This window comes from Perna viridis, chromosome 11 (genome assembly GCF_037379345.1).
Source record: "Perna viridis isolate PV_CMFRI_1.1 ecotype Kerala chromosome 11, ASM3737934v1, whole genome shotgun sequence".
NCBI lineage: Eukaryota > Metazoa > Mollusca > Bivalvia > Mytilida > Mytilidae > Perna > Perna viridis.
Genome location: NC_142455.1, coordinates 9,621,856 through 9,645,636, shown reverse-complemented (window position 1 = coordinate 9,645,636; position 23,781 = coordinate 9,621,856). Strand labels below are relative to the sequence as shown.

At 32.7% G+C, this 23,781-nt stretch overlaps 1 protein-coding gene across 8 annotated transcripts in view; it reads right to left on the bottom strand.

Moving 5' to 3' along the window:
* Positions 1 to 1,483: 1,483 nt before the first annotated feature.
* LOC148602910 (stimulated by retinoic acid gene 6 protein-like) overlaps positions 1,484 to 23,781 on the bottom strand; it is a 30,250-nt gene continuing 7,952 nt past the window's right edge. For 3 of the 8 annotated variants that reach the window (XM_088552702.1, XM_088552703.1, XM_088552705.1), the window contains 12 exons: positions 22,694 to 22,814; positions 21,888 to 21,930; positions 21,050 to 21,208; positions 18,048 to 18,139; positions 17,521 to 17,614; positions 16,000 to 16,129; positions 9,580 to 9,737; positions 9,153 to 9,201; positions 7,364 to 7,481; positions 6,077 to 6,211; positions 5,212 to 5,375; positions 1,485 to 4,054 (listed from right to left, as the gene is read on the bottom strand). In XM_088552702.1, coding sequence (XP_088408828.1) covers positions 3,723 to 4,054; positions 5,212 to 5,375; positions 6,077 to 6,211; positions 7,364 to 7,481; positions 9,153 to 9,201; positions 9,580 to 9,737; positions 16,000 to 16,129; positions 17,521 to 17,614; positions 18,048 to 18,139; positions 21,050 to 21,208; positions 21,888 to 21,930; positions 22,694 to 22,814 — 1,595 coding nt within the window. In that variant the 3' untranslated portion in view covers positions 1,485 to 3,722. Of the gene's footprint in view, positions 4,055 to 5,211; positions 5,376 to 6,076; positions 6,212 to 7,363; positions 7,482 to 9,152; positions 9,202 to 9,579; positions 9,738 to 15,999; positions 16,130 to 17,520; positions 17,615 to 18,047; positions 18,140 to 21,049; positions 21,209 to 21,887; positions 21,931 to 22,688; positions 22,815 to 23,781 lie in introns of all 8 variants that reach the window. The other 5 variants (XM_088552707.1, XM_088552706.1, XM_088552708.1 and 2 more) reach the window with 3 other exon arrangements.

The following is a 23,781-nucleotide window of genomic DNA, read 5'->3' as shown; positions in this document are numbered from 1 at the left end:
ATAAAATTGTTATCGTCCAGTTGATATTTTTCAAAGTTTGTAAACTTCAAGGTATTTTAACATTGTACCTTTAATGGAGCCACTGTTTTTCATATTAGCTCATTTAATGTATTGTCTATATCATATTTATCCGGTCGGACAGTCGGTATTGTTTTGAATGTTTCAAACAAATCGTATTGTGTTTTTTTTTAATACTGAACTGTAATCAGAGTCTTTTGATTAAAGTTAGTATATTATCATGCATTATTTTGTTGTTTTTGTTCGTTGTTGAAGATAAAAACTAGCAAGTTTATCATTTGTTTTTGTTTATGATGTTGAGAGTTAAAAGATCACTAAAGCCAGTATTATCATTTGATTTTGGTTTTACCCTTAATTAGAAAATGGCTCCTAGTTCTGGTCAAAGAAAACAATAAAAACTGCAATCAATTCATAACAATACAATGCATAAAAAATGGATGAATGCAAAATGGAGAACGACAACTTCCTTTTCCTTTGCAATGGCTGCTGACAACTAACTTGTTATCAATTATAATTATTGTGACACTCTCATTTTTCTTTGATTACCTTTCTTCTGTATGGTTTATAGCCTAAATAGTTAGATGAAAGGATGACAAGATTGCTCCCGGAAGCAACTTACCCCCACCCCGCACACAAAATGACGTGTAAAAGCCCAATAACTCCGGTAAAATTTTAAATTGGTCGAAACTGCGGGTCAATATAATAAACTAAATACACGTATGGTGACTTTCAATCCTACAAATTCTTTACTGTTATTGTTTATTGTATAAAAAACAAAATGTTCCTATAGTTTAACATAAGAAAATCAAATCCCTCAACTTGTAAGATTTGCCCAATCGGCGGTGCAATATGGTTACTAACAATTGATTGATTGATTGTTGGGGTTTAACGTCCGAGCAGCAATATTTCAGCTGTATTCAATCCCACAAAGTTTAAACAAAGTTCTTTTAGCGGTCTACGAGGTGTTGCGCCCGTAAAGTGTTCATACTAGAAAACCATGTAAAAATTCACCAAGGTCCCATAACTCCCCTTAAATTTGCCGCATCAAAATTGCGGTAGAATACGATCAACTACATATGGTGTCTAACAACACTACAAAGTTTGAACAACATCCATTCAATAGTCTTTGAGGAGTTGCTTCCACAAAGTGTTCCTATGATGAACCATGTACAAAGTCACCACAAGCCAATAATTCTCGTAAAATTTGTCAAACAAAAAATGGTGGTAGAATATGATAAAATACATATGGTGACTAACAACCCTACAAAATTTGAACAAAATGCATTCAGCAGTGTCTGAGGATTTGCGTTCACAAGGCTCGAACGGACGGACGGACGCACGGAAACTGGTATTTCTAAGTCTCTTTCCGCGCTGCCACGGGGAACAAAATAGTGACTAATGATTTTAAGTACAGCTTGTACAGCAGGAGGAAAGATACAACTATATAATTACATTTTTTTATCTAGCACTAAATACAAAAACATACCAATCATATATATTGCAAATAACGATAAAATGATAAATAAAATCGGAAAGTGCATAGTGAAGGGAAATAACTGTTGACAGGTAATGTTGGAACTAAAATATCTGGAAAACTTTGCTGAACATTCCACACCAATTTTTGAATAGTTAAGATATTTCTACACCATCCTTGATATGTACAATTAAATATATGGGTTACATAGTGTCGAACATTGCTTTTTATGATTTTTTACTTTTAGACATTTCTGATTCATTTCTGAATTTGTCACTAATCCTTAGGTAAACTTAAAATATAGTTTTTAACATGCATCAACTACATTATACCTTTAAAATTTTAAAGTAAACAAATAACAAATAGAAAAAGATCAGTTTATAGCCGAACCGGAAGCAGTTCTATAACAACGTGCGCACGATTTGAACTGTAAGAACTTTGCCTGTAACAGACGAGAATGGTTTGCTGTTGCTTGTATTTATAGAAGACGATGTCAGTATAACGGTAACCTATTTGATTGCACGATGTACCAGTAGAAGCACCGAGACCCTGATTGATATCTGTCAGAAAGTTACATATTTCAGTCCAGTTGTAATGGCCGAATTGCTTTGAGTGTGAACACAAATTTTACTATATACTGTAAACGTATTGGTTTTCGCGGTTGATATGTAGTGTTAAAAATCTCTTTTCTCGGCTTTCTGTCCATCGCAACAATAGCGAAAGTTAGCCCACCACGAAATTGATGCGTTTACAGTATTTCAATAATTTTTAATCTTATTCATAAAAAACCGTTAATATGACCTTGTTAATTCCTTAAATTCAGACATCTTTTTGGTTTTAATGTGATACAGGAATAAACCTTTCTGGCTTTACCCAGAAAGGTCTTAGTACAAATACTGGGTTATAAAATATAAAAAAGTAACCGTAATATTATTATCCGGAACATCGATTTCAAATTTAAACACAATGAATAAAAAAAAATGACTTTTTGTCATATATATGGTTCCGTGTTTAATAAAAATGGATGGTTGCATTTTTTACATGTACTATACAGAAGTTTAACATATGGAAGAACTCGGCTAACATACAAGTCATCACTTGTCATCAAACTAATAGTACGTGACATATCTATGCATAAGGTGTCAATAGCTTTTTGGCCCCATATCAGTTACACAAACAAATGAAAAAATGAACAATTTATAAAATCAGCTCATTGATATTCTCCCAAGGAAAACAAGAAATAAAATGAAAGTTTCTTCAGCTAATAGGGCCCTCATGGAATATCAACATTAAAAACTTGTATAATTGATAATTATTCAAGACAAGATAAAGAAGTACTATCTTTAAAAAATGTAGCCGACGCAGTAAAATTTGTTCTTTTTACTTATAATTTTCAATACAATTTTTTCGAACGCCACTATCATTTTTTGGCCAATCGAGAAATAGAATTGCGATCATGTGACTTCCGTTTCCATAGAAGAGTCTTTAAGGTCAAAGGGTTAAAAGCGAAACTATACCGACTGCGTCGTAAAAAGAATATTATTAATAGAGCTTCTAGCATAATAATGTATATATTAATGTATATATAAGGTTGTAATAGATATGTACTTATACAAAATCAATATGTTTATATATAGTAGAAAAAGTGATAATAGACTCCATAAATCATTTCATAATTTCAAAACGACTTCCAAATCTGACAGCTAATGTTCAAAAAGAGTTTATTGAAGGAGGAAAGTATTAGGAATTTATTGTTAATTGTACATGTCAGATAGCTATGTAACATAAAATGTATATCAACAGTCACAAAAACGTCCCACTTTATGCTGTTGAGGAATCATCAACTTTGATTTCCACCTTGACATCGTCTAAACTTCTGTCACCTTTCCACTTTAAATGTGGTCTAATAGACGGATTGTTCACTAATGTATATACCTTGCACCATCTATTCCGTACCATTAAGTTTTTACTCTTCTTTCCGATATTGTCAGAAATACTCCTTTGGTAACTCCTATTTTCACCAGGGGTTTTTAATATGTCTTTGATCTATTTTCCTTAACAGATTCTAGAAGCCATCAGAAAAAAGCCAATTTTCAAAACGCTTTCCAAATCTGACAGTTAATGTTCAAAACGAGTTTATTAATAAAGTGTTAATGAATTCTTGTTTATTGTACATGTCAGACAGCTATATTACATAAACGTGTTTCAACAGTCACAAAAACGTCCCACTTTATGCTGTTGAGGAATCATCAACTTTGATTTCCACCTTGACATCGTCTAAACTTCTGTCACCTTTCCACTTTAAATGTGGTCTAATAGACGGATTGTTCACTAATGTATACACCTTAAACCATCTATTCCGTACCATTAAGTTTTTACTCTTCTTTCCGATATTGTCAGAAATACTCCTTTGGTAACTCCTGTTTTCACCGGGTGTTTTTAATGATATATCTGTTATTTCACTGTGACCTGTTTTCCTTAACAGTTGGTCACAAAATACCAATAGAATGGGGTTTCTGTGATATAATTCTACCATGATAAGCCCAACGTATGTTGAATAACCTGCAAAACAAATGTAAAGCCAATGGAACTGAAATAATTAAAATCAATATCTATTGCCTGAATAAATACGAACATACCAATCATATATATTGCTAAAGATATGCTGTACACGTGCTTCAAATAGTAACCTGTCATCAGCAGCATTGAAATCAAATACGTAGGACAATCTTAATTCAATACTTACTTGTATACAAGAAGTACAATGGTTACAAACTCGAGGTGCCAACTTACCATTTAAACTACAAATTTCTCTAAGTTAAATCTCAGTTTCTGCTATATAGATGACGTTTTTTCGTTGAACAATCCTAGTTTTGGAAAATTGATCCATCGCATCTACCCCAAATAACTTGAGATAAAGATCACTGCACTACTGTGAAGGCAGCCTTATATCTTGACCTACACTTAAAGATCTATTGTAATGGAAAACTATTGACCAACCTTTACGACAAACATGATGACTTTTCATTCAGAATTGTCAATTTTCCTTTCGTCTGTGGCAACATCCCTTCAGCACCTGCGTATGAAGTTTTCATATCACAACTCATACGTTATGCCAGAGCTTGCCGAAACTATGCAGACTTTTTGTATCGCGCTAGAGTTCCTACAATTAGGCTTCTAAATTGGGCTATATTGCTACAAGATTGAAGTCATCAATACAGACGTTTTATGGTCGTCATCATGAACTCTTGGGTCCTTACGGTGTATCCATCTTTACCATGAAAACATATTTGTTAAACGAGTCATAGTTTTTCTTTCCTCTTTCGTCTACCCTGGACTTGAATTTTCATGGACAACTCGGCTGGTGTCTCGAAGAGGTCGCTTCCTCTACCGGTGCACCTGGTCCATGCGAGTTGCCCATTTACTTTTGTTACTTTGCATGAATTATTTTAGTTACTTTATGTTCTTTGTTATATGTGTCTGTTCTTTATCTCTGGATTACATTCTTTTGATTTCCGCTTGAATATTAGTTCCCTTGTATACTCTTAAAACGATATAAAATTTGGCAGTACTTGACCTATATGATTCCAAGAAATAAATTTGTTTTTAATATTGTTATTATACAGTAAGCTTAATAAAAAACCAAAAAAACTTTAATAAAAAAACAAAACAAAACAAAGAAACAAACAAAATATTTCTCAATTTATATATACATGTACCAGTATCTAAATGTTCATATCCCTTTGGTAAGCTAGCACCATCAAGTCTTGCCACAGTTAGTACTCCAATGGCTGCACCAATTAGAATACGTTTTATACAGCCAAAAACTCCAATGATTGTGTGAAAGAAAAACAAGAAGTAGCTCACCACGTTGAATGAATGTCTGAAATATGGAAACATTGTACATTACAGCGCATTCAATGTTGATGTTCGGGAGTATACAGTTTTTCTTCACTTAAATTGACTGGAATTTAAGGAAATTTATATTTTAATTAGACAGTTTCCCTAATCTATTGTCCAGTCAACTACCTAAGACATTTTATATGAGGTAGTAGACATTCAGTGGAAAGAAAACAAAATCTTTTTTTCTGTAGTAAACTATTCTATTCGCCGTAACATTTCATACATGATCGTTTGGAGAGAGCATTAATTCTACTTATCAATTAGTAATAAGTAAAATAAACGTAAAATGAATATTTTAAGAAAATACCCTAATACTTGGAAACAGAATTAATCACCTAAAGTTTCTATTATACAAGAGATTATATATCCATGCATCATCAATGTGCAAGCATATCCGCTTTAGTATGCCCTTGAGTGAGCTTAATTTTAAGACAATGTCAACAATGGTGAACTGGGATTTATATATATCTAATATATTATTTGCCGCCAAAAGTTCCTCAAGGTGGCGGAAATGGGTGTACGGGCGATATTCTTCGGAAATTTGCAGTGCATGTCTCATATTAATCTGATATTATAATTATAATTACTAATTGGAACCAATCAGGGTTTTTACCAAAAAAATACGTCTGCTAGTTCTTCACAAACATATACTTTTAAAGATAAAACAACAACCATACAAACCTATTTTTTAGAGCAAGGCAGCTTTTATCATGACTATGGTCCAGCTCTGTATTTGATGTTTCATGATGAACGAATCGCCTGCTTACATACCATCCTTCTAACAAGTTGAAGGCATACTTTGCTATAAATAATGGCCTACAAGAAAAAAGATTCACACGATAAACTAACACGGAAACAAGTTCAATAATTTGATAATAAAGTGACTTCCCAATTGTAAACTTCCCCAATCTTTGTGGTAATTCATTTTTACACTTAATATATTATTGTTGGAAATAGATTCTTTTAGTTTAGCAGGAATATTTTCTAATAAGTTCTTAATCAGGATTATACATCATTGTGGTTGTCTACAGTAGTTATATGGTATTCATCACAATTCATTTGATCAATATGAAGCATATTTATCTCACGGATGTTTGCAAATAGATGGATTGACTGTCTAACTATTTTGACGATTACCGGAATTTGGTCGTGTGCTATTTTTTTGTTTTTGTTTTTTTTTTGTTTTTTGTTTTTTGTTTTTGTTTTTGTTTGTTTGTTTGTTATCTTTACTCTTTAATTCATAATTGTATTTTATTCTATGTTATTAAGATTATGTGTGGTAATCGCATCTGTTATATATCTTTTTACGATTTGATCATGAATTCCGAGGACTCCGATTGTCCATATATTTTGATATATCGGCGATGTTTTACCGTAATTTGATCAAATCAGCGTTAACCTTTGCATTCTATTGTACAAAGAAATAAGTGAATTTATGAAACTGAAAGATACCATAATAAATAAGTTAAACATTTACATTCTACGGCTTTTTAAAAATTCATCTAAACATCAATCAAAACCAAAATCAATCCGAGAAAAGACATCTGAATAATTTGTTGGGAAACTCGCAAAAAACATTTTGATGAAATTGATATCAACATATAATTTCGAAAAATAAAGCACTTGACGAAGGGAGAAGGAACCTGGTTGTATATATTTGTAAGTTTACAGCATTCTAAAGTGGTGGAGCAACTGAGGTTTCCTCTGGTAGTAAGATGGGTTCGTGCTTTGTTTATACGTTTAGGTTTCATGTGTTGTGCGTTGTGTTATTAATTTTCGGTCCTTTTATCCAAAATTATTTTATTCTACACATTTCCTGTCCCTGTTTTCTGTTAATAGGTTTTGCTCATGTCTTTGGATTCTGATGTGTCTTCTGTTCTGATGAATTGATATTTTTCGTCATTATATAAACTCCTGTATTTTAGATTTTTTGTCCTTTACTTTGATACCTCTTTACTATCAACTTACGCGAAATATTTTAAAGGACTTAAAAAGACATTTGACACTTTCCCCGCAATCGGAAGAACCACGAAATATGCCAATGCAAAGCAAACCATCAGTATAACCAGAAACAAGATTACAGAACCTGAAAAATCAATAAAACTTTATTACGATCTGAGCAAAGATTTATATGCTGAACAGTAGTTACCCACTGGATAAGTCATGTACAATCTCATCCGGAAATAAACATTAAACAAGTGGACAAAGACCCGAAAAAAGGGCCTTGTTGTCTTTTTGGAGGTGCAAGTTTTGTCCTCAGTAAACTACTGGTTCCTTTGTACTACTACATCAAATCATTACATATCACTGACCAGATACGATACAATTTTTTTTAAAGGTTTCAGAATACCGTGAAACCTGTTTTAACTGAAGAGTTTGTTTGCTTTCAACAGGTGTCCGATTTACTCCGATGTTCAAAATACATTTAAACTGTAACGACGGAATTCCACAAAATAGTGTTTTAGAAGGGTCTTCGGTTTATTCAGAGTACATGTTAGACAGGTTTTACTGTATATTGTATGATGGTGTTGGAAAACCAGTAGAATGTTCTTGAGTAAAGTAAGTTCATTGGGAAGCTTCATTCGATGTTGCAGAGGCGAATTAGATGTGGGATGCGTTGTCTTGCGTTAGAAATGTTTATAAAGTGGGAATGTTACAGTTTGCTTTATTATCATTTATGACCAAATATTGAGATATATTGCTAAAATTCAACATATAGGGGGTCAAACTATCTTAAATCACTAGATCAACCAATCGCTGAAACTACTGGACCATTAATGCTGTTTTAGAACATGATCATGACGCAGACTTCAAATGCGGAAATAACGTGTCGGTACAAGTTTTGACCCCGAAATAAATATAAAATTTATCAAATTTGCAGTTTTACAAATTTCGAAATACCTACAATACTGGGGCTTCTTATATTGTACATTGTACAATCTCTCGAAGATGGATTTGGCTTCATATTTTGTTCATATCACAGCTCATACGTTATGCCAGAGCTTGCCGAAACTACGCAGACTTTTTCTATCGCGCTAGAAGTCTATTCTAACAATTAGGATTCTGGAATAGGGTTATGTTGTTACAAGATTGAAGATTGAAGTCATCACTACAGAATATTTATGGTCATCATTATGAACCCGTGGATGGTTATGGTGTATCCATCTGCGCTATGAAAACTGCGTTATTCAACGAGTCACAATTTTTCCTTTCCTCATTTGTGTACCCGGATTTGACTTTTTATGAGCAACTCGGCGGGTATTTCTAGAAAGGCAGAGGACGCTTACCCTACCGGTGCACCTGGTCAATGCTCCCAGTTTTTACTGGAGTCCGAGTTGCTCATTTGCTTTTGTTACTTTGTATGTAAGATTTTAGTTAATTCATGTTCTTTGTTGTGTATGTCTATTTTCCGTGTCTGGTGTTCGTCCATGAGATTATCTTAGTAATATAGTAATAGAGTTGGTCAACCCATGATGTTTTGTTAATTGTCCAGTTTACTACCTACGGCAGTTCATCAGGTGATATTGATGTAATCAAAAGTATTTCCTGATGCCTACTTCATTACTGGCTGTAACGTGTTGGTTCAGTATAACTGTTCCGGTAAGTTACAAGAATTTGGAACGGTAGAACATTAGTATGTAGTACATAGACATACTTAGTATATGAATTAAATCGAAACACCTATAATTGTGTTACACTGTGAGGTAGTGTCTGTAATAAGATAACGATGTTGTATATTCAAAACCCTGCTACTTACACCCAAACATGTATGCTATCTGGATCCCTGAATACTTTAGACTTTGAATCTGGAAAAAAAAGAGAGATTTAACTCTTCTTTTAGCTTTTTACTTCAAGAAGCTACATTTATTCATAAAGGCACGAACGGAATTTAAGGCGCTGCTCTATAATATTTAGAACCTACTAAAATCATGTGGATGTAAAATGTTGATAATCTTTTGACATATAATTTGTCTAATATTTCGTAGCTTTGGGGTTTTCTTAAGTGTCCTGAGTGATAAATGTGCATACAGACACAAAAAAACCCTATTTGAATATAAGATATAATTACTCTTTTAGACTTTTACTGCAATTATTATTTGCTTTAAATGGTTTATGGAAGACAAAACAGTGTCATAATTTTGACCTTCATAATCCATGTGAATGTAAGATATTGAAACTCTTACGACATAATCTTTATTTAACATTTCCTTCATCTTTTTGGGCAGAAAAGAAAAGTCTCCCCTGTACATTCTATTTAAATCCTGTTTGTAGGTTCTATATATCAGGAACAAATATACTGCTATGGTCAATGCTGTAAAGGTGGTGGAAAGGAAAACACTCACTGAAAGAGAGAGATAAAAATAAGAGATGAATATGTTGCAGTAATAAGGTTACAACAACCAATTCTACCAAGTCCTAAAATCATTTTTTACTACAGTTTTCAACAATCATTTATTTAGTTTGATCATTTAGTTTTTGAGAGCAAAAATCTCAATAATGGAGACTTTATGTGAAAAGTGTCGTCTGCTTAAACATTATGTTATTGTTTATCATGACTGGTGAGGGAAGGTCAAGATGTATTTAAGTAGCAGTCCACCTAAGAATCATGCAATGTTCACTGAAAGTGATTTATTGATGTCAGATATTTTATCCAAATTGACTTTAAATCAGTTGGATATATAAGAAAAACGATGAATAATATGAAAAAATAAAAAAATGTTTTCACCGTTACCACAGCAACAACCACTCCTTAGCAACCTCCAATTTATGGCCTAATAATCACACAAATGTCACAATTTGAATGTATTTTTTATGTCTAATGGACGATATTTAACAAACTAAATAATTGTATCAATGAAGTGTATCTTATGGAAAGCAATTTACAATAAAGTACAAAGCAATCTGATTGGTTTAGATCTGGTTACCATAGCAACCAAAAGTTTTAATTTTTAACAATTTGAAATATACAAAAATAGACTATGTTCAGACCATTTTGCTAACAAGAGCAAGAAGATATTAATTAAATGTATGCATGGATGTGTAGTAGATACTCTCCATTGAAACATATCAAAAATAAAAATATGTAGCATATCTTTTGTTTTTTGCTCATTTGTACCTTAAATCACCCCCGTAAAGACTTTTCTTCTTCTGAACACTTTTTATACAAACTTTGTCCAGACCATAACTTTTTTGTCTTTTGATCTAGACTTCTAATATTTGGTATGTTGATATATCCTCTCGGTGTCACGTATCAAAAAGGGTGACCTTTGACCTTGACCCTTAACCTCAAGGTCAAATCACATACAAATTTTAGCTAAATATAATACACAATTTTGTCTGTACCTTTTGTTTTTTTTACCTAGATATCTGACCTGTTTGACATTTAAGTAAATCACATCAAGTTAGAGTGTAATGTTCTAGATTGGATGACTTCTGACCTTGGCCTTTGAATCCAAGGTCAAATGACATACAAAATATTGGCCAAATATCATACAGAATTTTGTCCGGGCTATAATTTTCTTTTGTCTTTTTACTTAGACATCTGATATTTGGTATGGGATTACGTTTTCTCAAGGCGAGGCGCCTCGTGCTAGATTGGTTGACATTTGAAATTGACCTTTGACCTCATGGTCAAAAAACATATCAACTTTTGACGTGCTTTATTTCCATTAACTGATCTTATATGGTTTTAGAGAAGAAGCTTTTCAAAATTGCACATGTACACGTGGAAAAAATTAGAATTGTTTCAGAAGACGAATCGTGTCGGTATTGGCCAATCTTATGATGCTGAACTATATAACCCTCCAAAAAAGGCAACAACCTTTGAGTTGTTTGCAAAAAAATTGCCTTCTGACCCTTACGTTCTATTTTTAGTAACAGGGGTTATGTTTTTGTCATGGATCAAGAATCCCAACATTTGTTTTGTGTGGAATACCATACAAAACAATTGTTTTTTTAGGAGAATATTTTCAAAGTTGTACATACGAGGAATGTCATAAAAACTTGTATAGGGTCATAACTCCTACATCAGTTGTAAATATCGTTTGCAGAATTTCGGCATAGGTTTTCTCTTAATCCTGGACAATATTATCCCCTGTCAGAATTACGCTAAAGGCAACAGTTTTTTAAGTTATTTTCAAAAACAATGCCTTTAGACACCTTTGTTCTATTGCTAGTAACGGCGGATATGTTTTTTTTTCACGAATCATCAATCCCAACAGTCATTTTGTGCACAATCATCAAGAGGAGGAGAATTTCGAAAATTTGTCGATGAGGAGGGACGCCAAATTATGGCATAAGCTTACTTGGCCTTCAGCAAGGAGAGCTAAAAATAACAAATGTTTCTTTACTTGCCTGTTACCCGACGTCTATTACTTGTAGCTGTTTACATTTAGAAGGACCTAGATAACTAGAGGCTCAAGATAGCCTGAATCGCTCACCTGGTTAACCATTTGCTTATTTGATCAAACTTCAGGAATCAGACAGGCTAAGTTAAAATCAACTAAATTGTCAAATGCAGAAAATGCTTTTCATAGCATTTTTATAACCTGAACCAGAATTTTATTTTTATTCAAAAACCTGTCTTGTGACCCCTAAGTTCCATTTTTAGTATAGGCAGCCATATCTATTCACGGATTAAAAATCTCAACAGTCATTTTGAGCACATTACACTAAAGAACTATTATTCTTATTTTCATTCAATGATCATAAATGGTTTTAGAAAAGAAGATTTTCAAAGTTGTACATGGGTGAGCTAAAAAAGGAAGAAGAGTGTTAAATCAGGTATAGAAAAGATTGCAAGAAAATAAAATTTAAAAAAAGATTTTTGAATAAGTCCACAATGACAACAGACAACTACAACGAACACAAAGTGATGGCAATAGCTCACAATGACCTTCGTCCCAGATGAGCTTAAATATACTATGAGAAAACCAACCTCTTCTAACTAAATTCCAGCATTTCGTACACATCTTCCTCTGTATATTTGGAAGATGATTTGGAATTATTTCTTACAAAGTATGAGGAATCTCTACCAAGAACTATATATTTGTATCTAGGTGTACCATCTTTTTTGGAAAAACAACGATGTATAATGTTTTTAAGTCGAGATTTTAACTGCGTATGGGGAATAGAAGTATATAGTGTTGACAAATCATAGGTTTTAATGCTATTGTATTCAGATAATAGTCTTGAACTAATTGTCTCCAAAAGATCTTTCAAATGTTTCAGGATCCACATTGAATTAATACCACTACGGGAGTAACAAGTGTTGTGGTAGGACTGCAGACCCTCTTTGACAGTTGTGAGTATAGAAGTTAAAAGTTGGAAGAGGTTTGGTGGTACATTTTGCAGATCCAGCTATGAAACGTTGTTTGTATGGATTCTTGTGGAGTTGAGGAATCCAGTACATAGACGGTAAATCACAATCATCGTCCTTGGTAGAGAGACCAAAAGAGGATAGCACAGATGTATGGTTTTCCACAATCTCTTCTTTGGAGATTGTGGTAGCAGTATAGGTCTTATCACTGCTATTATTTTCTACGTCTACTTCTGATAATAAACATTGGATGTAAAACGTTTTGCAGACAAAAACAATGTTGGTTTGGGCATTGCCTGCTGGTACGACAACATATTTGTCATGTATGGTAGACAGTGTTTTTGCTACATCGGGGTCTTTGAAAACTGATGTAGTCTTGGCACTCATTGACCCACTTAAAATTTCCATTTGTTTCAAAATTAAAGACCTCATGGCCTTTAACAACTCGGACAGAGAACCAATGTCTTCTTGTTCTCGTTATATCCATTTCCTTGCATAGTCCATGACGGCATCCATAAGAACTTTAAAGTCCTTAAAACGATTATTTCTATAAATTTTGTTCAAGGCCCGTAATTTCGGTAAAATCATCGAAGTGAAACCAAACACAAACTTGTAATGTAACTTATCACGGTTAATTTATAATGAATATCATGTCAATATCTGCAAATGTTCAGAAAAAAAGTCAGGAAAATGGTTATTTCTGTGAATTACAAAGCCCGTAATTTCGGTAAAAATTATCGAAAAGTAAACTTGACCTTTAACTTATCATGGTGAACTTGTTAACCAAAAAATATTTCAATATCTGCAAGTGTTTAAAAAAAAGTATGGAAAACTTAAGATGGACTGATGGACTGACGGTCAGACGGGCGGGTCAAACATATTATACCCTGCGCAACTGCATTGCATGGGGTATAATTATTTAAGCTCAGAGTTCTCAATTGAAATTAAGAGAACAAATATTCCATAACAGATGTAAAAGATTAGTACAGCTACTGGAGTTATGCACAATCAGGTGATAAAGGGCAAGTGATTCTTTATATTTACGACATACTGTGAGGTGAAATATTGCATGAAATCAGTCATTAACTTAAGCCAAAATTGTGTATGTCATTTGACCATAAGGTCAACGGTCATGTTCAAAAGTCACACACCTTGCTACATGACACTCAACCTTGGCGTGAAATACCCACATACCAAATGTCAGATATCTTAGTAAAATGCAAAAAAGTTATGGCACAGGCAAAATTTTGGGTGGTATTTTGCGAAAATGTGTATCTTATTTGACCATGAGGTTGACAGGTTAAATTCAGGTAAAATTTCATCTATTCTGGTACGCAACACTCCACCTTGAGAGGATATACCAACATACTAAATATTAGAACTCTAGGTCAAAAGACAAAAAGCGTTATGGTATGGAAAAAAATTTGTATGAATGGCATCAAACTATTGTATGTTATTTGAACATGAGGTCAAAAGTCAAGTTCAAATGCCAACCACCCTAGTATGTGATGCCTGACCTTCAGGTTTTATAATCCCATACCAAATATCAGATGTCTAAGTGCAAAGACAAAACAATTTTAGCCCAGACAAAATTTTGTATGGTATTTGGCCAAAATTTTGAATGTCATTTGACCTTGGAGTCAAAGATCAAGGTCAAACGTATCCTATCTTGAAAATTACACTCTACTTTAATGTGATATACTTACATACCAAAAATCAGATATTTTGGTAAAAGACAAAAACAATATGGCCAAGACAAAGTTTTTATGCTATTTTGCAAAATCTTTAATGTTATTTGTCCTCGGGGCCAAAGGTCAAGGTCAAAGGTCACCTATCTAAAACATTACTCCCTGCCTTGATGTGATATACTTATATGCCAAAGATCATATATCTAAGTAAAAAGACCAAAATATAATGGCACCGACAAAATTATGTATCATATTCTGCCAAAATTTGTATGTTATTTGACCTTGAGGTTAAACGTCAAGGTCAAAAGTCTCCCACTCTGTTATGCAACAATTTACCCTGAGAGGATATATCAACATACCAAGTATTAGAAGTCTAGGTCAAAAGACAAAAAAGTTATGGTCTGGACAAAGTTTGTATAAAAAACGTTAAGAAGGAGAAAAGTCCTTACAGGGGAGAATTTTGGGTCCAGATGAGTAAAAATCAAAGATATGCTAAATATTTCTTTTTTTGATATGTTTCAGTGGAGAGCACCTATTACACATCCATGCATACATTTAATTAATATCTTCTTGTTCTTGTTAGTAAAACGGGTCTGAACATAGCCTATTTTCGTACATTTCAAATTGTTAAAAATTAAAAATTTTCGTTGCTATGGTAACCAGATCTAAACCAATCAGATTGCTTTGTACTTTACTGTAAAGTGTTTTCCCTAAAACATAATTCATTAATATAATTATGTAGTTTGACAAATTTCCACCATTAGATATAAAAAAAATACATTCAAATTGTGATGTTTTTGTGTTTTTAGGCCCAAATTTGGTGGTTGCTAAGGAATGGTTGTTGCTGTGGTTACAGTGAAACTATTTTTCATTTTTTTATATTAATTCTTGTTTTTCCATTAAATCCTACATATTGCAAGTCAATTTGGTTCAAATGTCTGACATCGATAAATCACCCACTGCATGATTCTTAGGTGGACTGCTACTTAAATAGCACTCCAGCTAAGAATCATGCAAAATGTGATTCATGGGTAAAAAGCCTACACATTTTTATTTATTTTATATATTTTGTTTGAATTGCCATAGTAAACAAATTAACATTTTGTTTTTCATATAACCGTGTTCTTAGGAAATAAAAATTATATAGAATGCACAGTAAATTTCAAAATCAAGGGATATAACTCTGTAAATGACACTCAAATACAATAGAATCTATTGGATTTTTAATGTTAACTATCTCCTAAGAGCAGGCAGATTTGAATGAATAATTACACATTTCAAAGTATAGACCCATAAAAAACAACTTTAATACAAAAATAAAAATATGTAGCTTTTTTGGGGCGTATCATTTTTCAGATTTCGCATGATTCCTGCAAAGACTGCTATTTATAGATTTGATATATGTTACATTAAGGGGAAATAAGATTAACGGATTTTCCAAAGGACTTCTTTTATAGGCTATACTAAAAGTCTTCTGAAAAAATCTAAGGCTGTAACTGATTTGTCCTATGGAGGGGTATACTAGCCACATGAAGTAAACTCGACCATTTTACTACATAATTCAAACCAAATAAATCATAAGGTCTATGTTTTCTCACCATCCATAACAACAGAGAAATCATCAACGTCAAAGATATCGGTTGCATTGATATGGACGAGAAAACTATTAAGTGATGGAACAAATGAAGTCCTTATTTGAAGGTAGAAAATTCCGGCTTGTGTTACAACCTGTAAAAAGAAAACAAGGTCTATGTTTTCCCTCTCTCTTTTTTTTTAAGATTCTGAAATTTAAAAACATGAATATTACAGTGCGCATCTCCGACATGTTTAATGTTTTAAATATTTTATAATTATAATTTACAATTTATATTTCAAAAAAAAAAATAGAATGTGATTGTTTGGACTTTTAAGTGTAAGTGTTTGTAAGAATCTGGCAAAATGGGAAGAATCAGAAACCTACATGTCAAAACCCCACTGATCTGACAATGTAATATCACTCAAAGATATTTTATCTATTTGAAAAGGACATTATTTGATCTCTGCATTACTGGCTTTGCAAGAACTTTTTCAATAGGACCTTAGAACAATGAGGTGTTTAACAGAGTTACCTGACCTAGATATGTACATTTTCAGTGCATTTCAATGGTCCACATTCGTCTGTTGTGAAATTAAAGTAACAGTTTTGTTCATTCATTGATATGAAATTTTTTAGATAAATAGCACTGCCTCTGACGTTATAATGTTGAAATTCTTTTCTGTAAATCTTTTTGATGGTATTTTCTAGTTAATGCAAGGACACATACAACGCCATTGCTATTTTTCCAATTGTAAGCCGGCAATTACATAACACGTGACTTTTAAACAACCGGTATTTTATTAAATTTCTCCAAAAGTTTTTCTTCCATTATTGCATTTCTACGTTTTCTACACATTTCAGTTGAGAAACCGATTCTCCTTCTGCCTATCCTGGAATAAAATTATCGCTCCACCATCAATGGTAAAATTAATCTTTTTACATCCTTGCTGAAATAGGCAAAAATGAAAATTGCAGTTTTACCATCTCTAGTGGAGAAATATTTCAAATAAGGTCGGATAATCCATATTTTCTTGTCTATATTCATTTATTGGATTGTTTCCTATTGAATAGATTAAAAAAATTAACACAGTTCATGTCGAGATTAATCCAACCAGTCTAAATATTATCGCTAAAATGCCTATATTCTGATATGCGGACTGGTTTTGTATGACTAAGACACATATGAAACTTCTTTTTAAGGCGGTAGACCCAGGGTAAGGGACAAAACTCTTAAAAATCATTGGGACATTTGTTTTAAGCATTTTCATCAATCTCATATAAACATCAAAGTAACTTGGATTGATTTCATTGATACAAACATATCACAGATTTCAAGAATTGTATCCCTTACCCTTGGTCTACCTCCTTAAAAGTAAACGAAGGTTGAATAACAACTCAACATTGCGCCTTTATCTTTGTTTAGTACCTAATCGTCGTATGGCGCATTCAGATAGTAAAATTCAGCATCGATTCGTCACAATACAAAATAATTAAACGTACATCATACTGATCTGTCACATAAAGGCATTGATTAAAGACATACCTCAAAAAGGATGACACCACTGACCACAAAGGTTGAAATCATCCTTAAAGAGGTTCTCAGCAAGTACTCTTTTGTTTTATCAGTGCAAGTTTTGCTATGAAAAGAAATGTGTCGAAAACTTAATAATGACAAATACTGTACCAAAAACCAGACGTACAGGTGTTTAGATATGGCAACAAATTACAATATCAAATTTCAATAGAAAACGAAAACGACTGTGCTATTGTTTTGCAAGGAAGACCATTTAACACAAAGTAAAATTAGAAAACAAATTTATGAAGGCTAAATAACCGGATTTAACTAAACATTTTATTTTTAATTCAATATAGACAGGGTTTTGTTAATATAGGTTAAAATATATAACACCAATAAAACCTCGGAATTTGCCTGTTTTTAAAATAAAATTCTAGTTTATTCAGGGTCCGATTTAGACATTATCGACATTATAAATACCCCAAACATATTCAATCAGCTGAAATGACGTCATTTCCGTCTACTCGAAGATACAAGCCGACACTTCTACTCACCTGAATGTGTCTTGTTCAATTGCATTCTTCGTTAGAAGCCACCGAACATATTGTTTTTCATGTCCATGTATCAGAATACTCGAATCTATTAACTGAAACAAAACAAGTCATTTTGATGACACAACGTCTTGACATTCAAAATTTTGTTTCAATAAAGTACAGCTTGAATCTATTTAATGGGACTCTTTAATGATAAAATTGCCTTTCCTAACATAAACTCAACACCAGACAGTGAACATCAGAATGTCATCCTATGAAGTATGTATTTTATCCAAAGCTTACAGCCTTAATATTTTTTGTTATTCCAATGGAATTAAGGAATGTTTCTAATTTTTGAACAGGTTAAACGAAATAACTGGGTTTACTGCAGTTTACACTTATAAACCGCGAAGCTGTTTATAAAAAGTGTCAATAGGCGCCAACCAAGTTATTAATCATTCCCTATGATTTAGTTTCTATATTAATGACAGTCAAAATATTAATATATTTTCTTTATCAAAACGATATTCTGTTTGAGAATATTTGAATCGCGAAGTGGCTTTAATAAGGTCATAGTATAAAACCAGGTTAAACAAATCTGGTTTGCTGAAAGCCAATTTACCTATCAGAAAGATTGTTACAAATCGAACTAAATAATTGATGTATAATGCGGTACTTTAGTGGGGGGGGGTCATAATACATAACAATTATCTTAATAAACTGACTTCATTTACACCAAAAGGGACTGTCACCTTAACAAAAAAAATAGATTTCTTATCTTGAAAATTACTTAAAATTCCAGAAACTGTTCAGACCTATCCAATATAAATGAGCATCATACAGAAATTTACGTCTCACCAATTTTTTTTCCAATGTAAGGTTAATCTAGTTAGATGTATGTTGCCAGGAAGAACATGGACTTGTCTGTGTCAACAGGAGATGGAGCACAATCTATGTTTAAAGTTCATTTACACATTACAAACCGATTAGATCATGAACAGACCAAAAAGTGTTTTCATTGTCATAACTCCTGAATCAGGGGTATGAGGAAATACGTCTGAAAAGGTCTCTTACCAATTTTATTTTTTAAATATCAGTCCTTTATTATTGTAAATTATTCTTTTGGCCTATGTGACCACTAATTTACCAATTATTACTATAGCATACAAATGTTTTTTTATCATCATTGTTATATTCACACCGCAATGGAAAAGGGAGATCAAGCGCAGTATGTAAAATCTAAATTTAACCCACCATTTTGTTTGAAATGCCTGAAAAGTCAGGACTATTGCGGTATCAGCTTCTCTGGTGGTGTAATATCTATTTTGCCGGATCTATTTTGGACTTGTCTTGAATATAAACGGATTACTTTTCGGTAATTTTGTTGCTACTCTTTTTCCATTTATTCAAAATTTTGTAGTGCTTATTTGTAATGTATTTTATTTTCCCTACCAGTTCACTAAATTACAAACCAACATTCATTTTTCAAAGGTATGAGTTTGCGATCTCTAAGGGATGAAAATAATTTGAAAAAAATTGGCATGAGGGACCACCGACTTGGTCTTCCATGGAACACAATGTTACAAATAATCCGTTTCTGACAAACATATTAATTATAGAAGATTTTCGAAATGTTAGATAAATTTTAAAATTTTCTGCAGTTTTGTCCGCAGTGAAGGAAGAACAAAACAAATAGTTTCAAACTTTTTACTCTAGCAGTGGTATAAATCATATGTTGATTGTCAATAAACTAAAGATCTTTTACATAACTTTAAATCTATCTTCTTCGTTTTAATTAACTATCTTTAAACAACTTTTGACTTTTCAACATCATATGCTTCTGTACACCACGATGATTTTAAATTCCGTCTAAAAATCATCAACAAAGCATTTAAATGCAAAATTAATAATTCTTTAAAATGTGCTGCTTTGGTTAGAATTAATATATATCACACTACAGAACAAAAAGATACACTAAACAACATATGATCAGTTTCTCCTTGACAAAATATTTCCCACCTTTGACGGAATAATTTTTAAACAAATAATTGGCATTCCAAAGGGCTCTAATTGTACCCTCTGCTAGCCTTTTTTTTTCTTTAATCATATGAATTTGAGTTCCTTTACATTTTTTTAAGGACGGGAGGGTTAAAGAAGCTAGATTCCAATTTTCACATATCAATATATTGACAATGTTCTCTCCCTTAATTTCTAGAAAAGCTCCTGTTTATTTATCAACAAATGATAAGCGTGACAATTTAGATTTTAGAATTATAAATTTACCTTTCTTGAGGATTAATATACCCTATATATAGTGTTTATATTTCTTGGTTGTTAAGGTATGTCAGAGCTGGTTGCGAGTATTCTGACTTCCTAATCCACCATCATTGACTAAAAGACAGGCTTTGGGACAAGGGTTATATGAAGTACGTTTCCCACCCTGCCTAAGAAGTTTTATTTCCGATATCCAGATCTACGAGAAATATGCTGTTTCTGGCAAACACATTATAAATGGTGTATTTTTCGAATGTCAATGGATTAATTTTCGGAAGATTTTATTTCCGTTGTGGTTTTCTGCTCTAAGAAGTTCGAGACTTAAACTGTTTTATCGGTCCGGTAATTTAATAATCATTTCCCTACACTTGCACCTACTTAATTTTGGTTGTATCTAGTTCGTTTTTTTTTTCACTTTTGTTGTTGTTTATATCTAACTACCGATTATACCGATTTATACCGTTGGCAATTTGTGAGGTAAACCGGAAATGATGAACCTTAATAGAAGCGGTATGAATGGCGCAATATAAAACTTTATATTACTCACCATTCGTATCGGATATGCTTAACGAAGTCGGGGCCTTTTTAATGGTTTTCAACTTTCTGGTGTGAACACTTATGTTGCCATTTGTTATACACACTTTCGTTTTAAATATTTCTGTCGACTACTGCCTAGAGTTTATCAGTTCGGTACTTTTGTGATTACCCTTCATGGACTCCTATTTAAGCGAATAAACTAAAATCAATACCTGATCTTTTATGTATTTCTTCTCTTTCGTATTGGCTATCATTTTCCTGACGTCAATGACTCCTTTGTAGCCATAAAACAAAAGAAGTATCGCAAAACAAATCAACGGAGGAATCCTCTCTGTAACTAATGATGCAATAAGAAATCCATAACTATTCATCTGAAATTTGAAATAAAAACAAAACGACAAGCGAAATGAAAGTTTACATTAGCAATACACAAACCAAACAAACAAATAAAAAAAACATGAAAATAATGCACTTGGTTAATGCACTTTATTTACACAAATGAACTTAGCTAAAACATTAAAACAGGTGTATGAAAATATGAAGCCCATATCACTGGCTGAGTGCTGTTCTCCTCTTGTTGGCTGAAATTGGGGCATTGTCCATCAAAAACGGATACACTTACCCGAAAAGCATATTTACGTATAATTATCTATATAGTCTTCTCTTGGGTATGAACATGGCTGATATAAGGCTTGGCAATAATTGATATAAGAACCTGACAGTGCAACTAAACTTAACATAAAAATGCATTCATGTAGAAAAAGGTTTTGTAGCGCCATTTCAAGAACTGTAGAAAGATAAAGTAAGTATTTAAACTACTTATCCACTTCAGGGTTCCAAAATATCCAGGGGTGAGACTTACTACAGGCAAATATTAAAAATAAAACAAATATCCCAAAGGTAAACTCGTTCTATAAATTTAGAGGTACTTCTTCTCAGTTTGGTTGCGATATTTTTTTTTATAGCTTTTAAAATTTGTCCATTACAAGTTACTGTTTTTTTTTAACAATATCGAAAGAATTAATAATTTAGAACGCACTGCTTACTTACACTTTTCACATCAAAGACGAGGTCAAATATAGATTGAAACGTTCTGAAACAAAAGTCATATCATTTTATTGTAGATATTTTATATGTAAAAAGTCCAACATGACACCACTGAAGCGTGAACAAATGAAATAACAGTGTAACATTAGTCTTAAGATAGGATTTTTTTTCTATTTGAAAAATGTCGGTAAAAACAAAAGAAAATATGGCAATGAACAATTCAGAGGCAGCAATACCCAAGCACGTGCAACAAAAACGTGGAAACGAAAACAGACGATCCACCACATTCATGTACAAAGCATAAGAAAGTACAATAAAATGTTAACTCCCAAAAAAAATGAGAGTGTCACCAAAGGTAAGCATATCCAGTTCTGTAAGCAGCACTTGTTTTATTACGCTCGATTTCTGAAATGAGTTTTTTTTTAGAACACAAGAATACGTATATTACAAATGCAACTTTTTGCGTATATGTAATATGCGTCAAGTACTAAAGTATTCACTGTCGTCAAATGGTTTGTGAATGACTTACTATTAATTATAGTTTACTGTATATTTTCTTTACGGTTATCGTTGTTTTGAAATGATCTCATAAAAAAACTTAGTTCAGCAATAAAGTAACTTCTTGTAGAATCATATAATATAATTAGAGAAAGAAGCTAAATCAACAGTGCAAACAAACGAAAATTCATTGTAAAACAAACGGGCAGTATGCGAAGAAAATCGGAAAGCCCATGTTTTCTTTCGACTATGCCCGACATAAAATAAACAATAAAACAATGCTACCGTACTACCTAAAGAATTAACCTTACAAGTATCCAGTACAGACCAATCCAACTAGTGGTCCAACACATGGTGTCATGTGCCGTATCGATGCAAAAATTGGATAATACTGGAAAGAGGATAGAATCGCAACAAATAACAACATTGGAACTGAAATAACAAAAATAAATACACAGTAACTATGCATTGCCAGAAGGAAACCGCCATCAGAAACCAGAATGGCATTTGAACTAAATGTTTAGGAGACAAGTGGCTCCCCGGAGCCTGAATCGCTCAACTGAATAACAAAATTTCATTTCTTGACTGATTGAACTATGAAAGTTGATATTCCATCAGATAGATCAATCACAGAATATCATAGGTTTTTACCGAAAGAATCTATTTAGTAACGTATGATTTTTTGCCCCTTATTCCCAAACGATTTGGAACATTCACCCCAAAATTTATGAAAAGCTTCCTTTTGTGATTCAAAACCTGAATGCAGATTTAACAACTGAACATTAATTTTATCACATTGACAACGACATGGACTACAGCGATAGTGACCTATATCATTTAACGACCACAAACATTTCGTTATGGATAGATTTCTTCTCTTAGAACAATTAAACCCCATGTTAGAATGTATCTAAACCTCATATTTTAAACAGATGTTTGAAAAAAAAACAACTGTATTACTCTATAGTCTATTTTTATTGATATTAGCTATTTTTATCGACGGATAAAAATCCGCCATTAATTATAGAAGGATACGCCGAGTTCCGATCCAATATGTTACATACATTCAAGGAGAACCTACTTGAAATATTTTGACGACGACAACGATAGGCGCCATATGTTGTCAATAGCATTTAATGGTGTTAAAACCGCAAATGGAAACCAAAATAGCACTTCAATTGCAAAATTCTAAAGAACATCCCGTCTACAGCAAATAAAATGGGATAGGACCAACTACTCAGGGGATAGGCGTTTATTCGAGAGCTTATCATGCAATCTTCGTCTATCAGTAAAAGATGTCTAATGCAGCTGTGCTGCGCGTTGTGTCCATGTACATCGTTTAAAATATCATTAAGCCGTTTCATTCATTATCTTTCTGAATAGTGTATACAATAATTAT